The following is a 6217-nucleotide window of genomic DNA, read 5'->3' on the forward strand; positions in this document are numbered from 1 at the left end:
TACATGCAAAATTGTTTTCCAAGGTTCTTAACCTATCTACCATAGCATGGGGAAATTTTAAATATAAATGCTAGAAGAAGAACATACCTTTTGTTGTTTGGATTCCATGAGAACCTTGTGAGCCTAGCACCTCGAGTGTGATGCCTCAAATGTCTCACACAACACCACAACACTTGTAATAACCTTGAGAGAAGTTCACTAACACCTCAAAATCGGCTAGCCCTTTTTCTTGCTTGTACAAGTGCCGATTTTGCTAGTCTAGGGGTCTTTATATAGTTGTGGCACAAGTAGGGTTACACCATGTAAACCCTAATTGTCATGGCTTTCCATATTCCATGATCCATGGGTTTGTAACCTCCATGGACTATCCATGGAGCACCTTATGGGTTTTAGCCCAATCCATACAAACCATGGATCATTAGCCCACTATACAAGAATTGATGATTTATACAATCAACCTCATATATTTAATTAGTCTCTTTTTGATCATTTAATTAATTCTTTGATCAATACTAATTAAATAATATTATTAATATATTAGAACTTATAATATATTAATAATCCTTAAGTGTCCTTTCTCTCATTTAGTCTATCCAAGTTTTGCAATGCCATGCAACCCAAATGGACCATGCTAACCGGGTCAAGTACATTCCAGGAATAGTTATGAACTTAGACACCTAATCCAACACCAACAACACAATAATGCACTCTGATGGTGTGCCTAGGGCAGCACAACAGAACCGCGTCCAAGCCCTAGAGCCGGCACACCAGCCAGACTCAGCCCAGCAGGCTCAGCGCCTGCTGGCGCCCCCGGGAGCGAAACGGACAGGCGGAAGGCTCGCGCCCGCCAAGTAACGCTCCTTGCTCTAAGACAAAAGATACGGTCAGGAGACAAAGGGCAGGATCAAAGCATTACCATCGGAGCCAATGAGAGCGCTCTAGCAGTTGAGGGAGCACGACCCTCCAATCAGCGCCTCTGACCTTGTCTCCTCCAAAAGTGATCATGTCTGGTACGGACCAGGCAGGAGCGCTAGGTATAAAAGGATGTGCACAAAATACCAGCGAGGTAAGCTCTCTAACCAATCCTGAGAGAACAAACACAAACCCTAAAGTCATCCTAACTTGACCGTCGGAGCGTTCTCCCGGGAAGAGGCTGACGGCCCTTGTTCTTTGTGATCTTGTAGTTATAATCAGGCAACCAAGAAGATCTCATCCCAGAGTCATAAGCAAGGTCTCATCCGAGACAAGTTTCCATCACACTCCAAAGCCCAAAATGGCCCAAGTTATGCAACAAACAGTCCAAGCCCCAAAACATAACTAAGGCCCAAAAGTGAATGGTCCAAACTCCAACAATTGGTCCTTACATTGTGACTAGTTCATGGTCACGTCGTAAGCACCAACTCGACCCAGTCCTGACTCAGCGGGTCAACTCATCCTCTCAATACGATTTCGATTCTTGTCACATCGCGACCACACCCTGAGTCACATATTGACCTAATCCGGACAAATAGTCGGGAAGGTAAGTATTCTCTCGACGCGACAGGCTTAATCCTCACGTTGTGAGACTTGTACTAACCAGCTTTGAGCATTAAGCTCTTATTCCTTACAAATATATCTTGGGAATTTTCATAGGGTCTTCTATTACCCAAAGGATGATAAAAATCTTAGCTTTTTAAGTCATGCATGTCCAATGCATGACTCAAGCTCTTATTAGGCCAAAAGTGGGAAAAATGAGATCTAGACTCATGATTGGAGTCTCAAACTATACCAAAACTCAAATCCACAGAATATATTATAAAGAATGGCTCAATGATCCATAAAGTTGCCAACTTTATGGATCCCAACCTTGCAGTCCAATACAAACATGCAAAAAGAAGCATATAACTTAGATCTAGCATGCAATAGGTAGAAAGGTCCAAGCTTTAAGACTTACAATGGTCCAAAAGCTCCCAAAGATTGCAAGGTAGAAGCCAAAACGCCAAAAAGTTGCTCAACCAAGGTCTTCTTCCACTTCAAAGAGTAATTAGTCACCAAAGAATGCTTCAAGGATCAAAAAAATGACTAAGGACTTCTAGAGGGTCGAGATTAGGGTTTTCAAGAGGCAAAAGAGTGCAGGAGGCTAAGGATGGGCAACCCTAGTCCTCTCTTTCCATTAAATACCCGAAATATTAGGGTTTTGTCATCAAGCCTAACTCACATCATGATCATTCAAAGTCTCACGTCGTGATAATCAAAATTACGGGTCAAATAGTCAATGGCATTCACGACATGACCTTTATGTTTCACGTTGTGACCTTCAACCAAACCTAAAAAAATTCAAAAAATTAAATACCTCCATGATCAGAGTGTTACAATCCGACCTCCTTATATTTTCACCAATTCATGAACTTCTATGTAATGGTCATACACAAGCAAACACATAATTGATTATTCATGATAATTAGCTATATAAGATATATCTAGGATCATTATCTATGATCAATATAAATTACCAAGCAAAATTATAATCAAATTATGCTTCTAACACAGCTAAATTTGTTACATTTATTACTTTTTGTAAGATGCTATTAATCCCGACTTTAATAGTTTAATGATCATAAACTACTAGGCAATGAAGTTCATTCAATTCAAATCATCATTAAACTACACTTAACTTGAATTAAAGCAACAGAGATGTAAACTTTAACATGCTAGGTAATGATAATCAAACACATGCATTAACCAACTTCATAAAATCCATATATAAGCTAGAACTGACACATAGTATTAGGGTTCATCTACATTAAACGAAAGACTAATGATTAGCTACCCATAGCAGAAAATAAGCACACAATCACATAAGATTTAGACATGTTTAATCAATTGCAAACCGAATGTAATGTGTATTCTTCAAAATCTTTATCTTCAATCCATCTCCTCTTCAATAGATGTTTTTCACATTTTTTTGACCTCTGAACTCGATTATCTCTCCAGAATATCCAATTCAACCTCTTAAAATCGAATATGTAAAGGAGTATTTATAGTTTCCTTAAATCACATCTTAAGTCGTGAGAGATGGGGTCTAACATCGTGAGATCAATAGATATTCTAAATACACAAGGAAACCCGCTTCCTATGTAGTTATCTTCTAAAATAATCATTCTCATGTTGTGAGCTTATAGTACTCATGTCGTGAGCTATATTACAAGGCCACAATTTTAGAATCTTGTAATTGCAGTTGTTCGCATTTCAAATCCCTTTTGGAGCGAGCACACTTTCGCATCCAATCGCCTTTCACTCCGATTCTTACATTGGTTTCGATCTTCCTGTCACATTGATATTTATTTTCACATCCAATCGCAGTGATATTCATTTCCGCATCCAATCGTTGTGATATTCATTTTCGCATTGAATCGAATCGACGCTCCTTCCATTCACATCCTATCTCCTTCTATTCACATTCATTCGCATCTATGTTCCACATTTACAGCTTCAGTCCTCCAGATTCCAAGTTTTGTTCGTTTTGACCCTTTTTCTTCAAGAGTGTTCCGTTTAACTCCAAAATAGAATTTAAACATTACAAGTACCAAATATCTTCATTATTAACTAAAATGTAGCATAAGTGTATTAAAATAAAGCATAAATATATGAATACATATGACAATATCAGATGTTCATATTACATCCTTATGAACTAATTTGGACAGTTGACATTACATCCTGATGAGCTGACAACTCCGAGCATCTTCTATATGGTCATTGAACTGTTTTTCAACTAGCCCATATGATAGGTGTTTCAGTTTGAGCTTGGACCTAATCAATCTTTCATATACTGTCGTAACTCATTCCTTTGACGTCGGAATTTCATTAAACAACGAGATCGGTCCTAAAACATCAAACCATTTCTCTAGTGATGTGAATAAACTATTGTAGAAAAAGTTAATGGCTTATAAGGGTAAAGTTTAGGTTTTGTTCATTGGTGAAAACAATAAAAGAGAAAATGAACTTGAATAACCCACCTAACTGATAAGTTACCATGATTTTTGTCGACAAACCTATAAAGTAGTTATTATCGATTAAAAGATGGTGCAAGATAAAAAAAAATCGATATTTAATTAGTAAAATTATGCTCGGTAATTGGCTATAAAAACACAATGAAATAAGTGTTTGATGATTTGTAAAAAACAAATTAGTCAATGAACATTTTTATAATTCCGATGATTTTGTGAATAATAAAAAAAGAATATAGCACTATTTTTGTAATTTGGATTCAATTTCAATAAAGCAACGATATGTTTCAATTATAAGTTTTTTTTTTTTTTTTTAACTATTAATATATACATGAAAAAGATTTTCACGCTATAAGCCTATAAATATAATACTAGTTCTTTTATGATAAACATTTTGAGGCCCTAACTATAACCAAGCCCTAGAATGTTGTACAAAGTTGTCTATTAATTGGGCCGGGCCTTTAAAAAAATCCAAACTTGTTCTTTAGTTCCTTTGCTAAGATCCACTTTCCTTTAGCCCAATACTTATCACAACCCACATACGATATGGATTTGAATCCGTCTCTTTTACAAAACTTTTGCCCAAAACTTCCCTATAAGTAATTCAAGCCTGCTGTCTTTAGATATCAACCCTAAAAACGAATTCTTTCATTCACACAAACTTCATTTTAAAATTTGAAGACATCTCCTTACAAAATTCTCATGAAAGAAAACATATATGATAAATGGTCGTTTCAAACCCACACAAAATTTTGGTCCTAATCAGCCATGCACTCTCGTTTCCCAACAATATCAAATTATCAATACTTAATTCAACATGTATTATAGTTTCTTGACATTAAGGATTTTATAAATTTCACCATTACTACAATAAATGTAGAAACATTCTAATCGTACTTTTCTCTCCAAGAATACACCAAAAAAGACAACCAAGAAGTCGCAAGGAGAGTATCGCCAACGACTTGCTTAGGCCAATCGCTAGCCAAATCTTCAAGTTTCCTCTCAAAATAAATTCTCCACAGAGCCATTGACAAGTGAAGAATCACACACCCTTTCGCGAAAAAGCTTTGAAACTCTCGATCTTTAACGAATGCAACCATGAAATAGATCAATCCAATGCCACAAAGAAGCAATCCCACGAAAGAATGAGAAGTCTGTATCAACAGCTGATCATGTGGCGTCGATCCGGATAGTTTCCGAGCAGTCTCGATTCCATGGCCGAAAACCGAGATCTCATTTAGGTAAAACATGATCAAGCCACCGCATGATATGGCGATTGAGGAATGGAGAAGACAGATTATGAAGAAACCAGATGATTCCATCGATCGGAAACAAATACCCAGGTTCCTGATCTTCAAATTGGGGGAAAATTGTTGGAGAAACTGCTGGGTTTATCAATGTTGACTAGAATCGTGTTGATGGGAGATGAAGATGGAGAATACGATACATGGCGATAAAAGGAAATCTGGGGTTAATTGTGGAAACATGTACAATGTATATTAGTATATAGAAGGAGATGATAAACCCTAGATTTTGATTTTGGGTTGTTTGTGATGTGATCTGATCTGAAATAGGGATTGGAGAAAGGAATTGGATGTATCGATGCGAAGATGATGGGGGATGGGAGTCGTGTTGGAAGGCGTGCATTGAAAATCACTAAATTGGGTCGGCGCTCTGTCGTCTATTATATTTTCTACCAACTTGCACAAAATGGTCTTCCAATGCTATGATAATATTCAAATTTTAAAATAGTCTTCCAATGCTCCGATAATATTCAATTTTTATATACTACTAAAAATAATATAGGGATAATGATTTAAAAAGGTAATATATATATATAGTCACTGACTTCTTTTTCGTTCACATTTACCTTTTCAACTTGCTAAACCGTACATATTTAGTCCTTATGACCGACAACTCCAAAGTAATATATTTCTCATTTTGTATACATGTAGTCATTAATATTTTTGTACATATTTAGTAATTAATATATTTTTTGTCGCAAAATAAGTCACTTTTGTTTTTATATTCATTCAGTACTTATTAATGATTTCTTTAGTTTTTTCTCACGACATCTGATGTGGGATAGCCATATGGTGGTGGGATAGGTTGAGGTGGTCCTGCTATATGTTGTTGGTTAAGATACTTGATGCGGGCCGACTATAAGCTGTAGGCATGGAGGTTCGAGAATAGCGGTTGGGTTAAGGCGACATGCCAACAAACCCTGG

The 6217-nt window shown here is 36.7% G+C and overlaps 1 protein-coding gene across 1 annotated transcript; it reads right to left on the bottom strand.

Annotated features, from left to right (window-relative positions):
• Positions 1-4811: 4811 nt before the first annotated feature.
• Positions 4812-5652, bottom strand: LOC145071388 (uncharacterized). Its single transcript, XM_079018285.1, has one exon. The coding sequence runs from the start codon at positions 5309-5311 to the stop codon at positions 4877-4879; it is 435 nt and encodes a 144-aa protein (XP_078874411.1). The 5' UTR covers positions 5312-5652; the 3' UTR covers positions 4812-4876.
• Positions 5653-6217: the final 565 nt, after the last annotated feature.

The sequence above is a fragment of the Lactuca serriola genome, chromosome 8 (assembly GCF_051521515.1).
Source record: "Lactuca serriola cultivar US96UC23 chromosome 8, Lser_US96UC23_V15, whole genome shotgun sequence".
NCBI classification, from domain to species: domain Eukaryota; kingdom Viridiplantae; phylum Streptophyta; class Magnoliopsida; order Asterales; family Asteraceae; genus Lactuca; species Lactuca serriola.

Bases quoted from the DNA above. Each gene is read 5' to 3' on its own strand.
- LOC145071388 (XM_079018285.1), bottom strand. From the start codon at position 5,311: ATGGAATCATCTGGTTTCTTCATAATCTGTCTTCTCCATTCCTCAATC.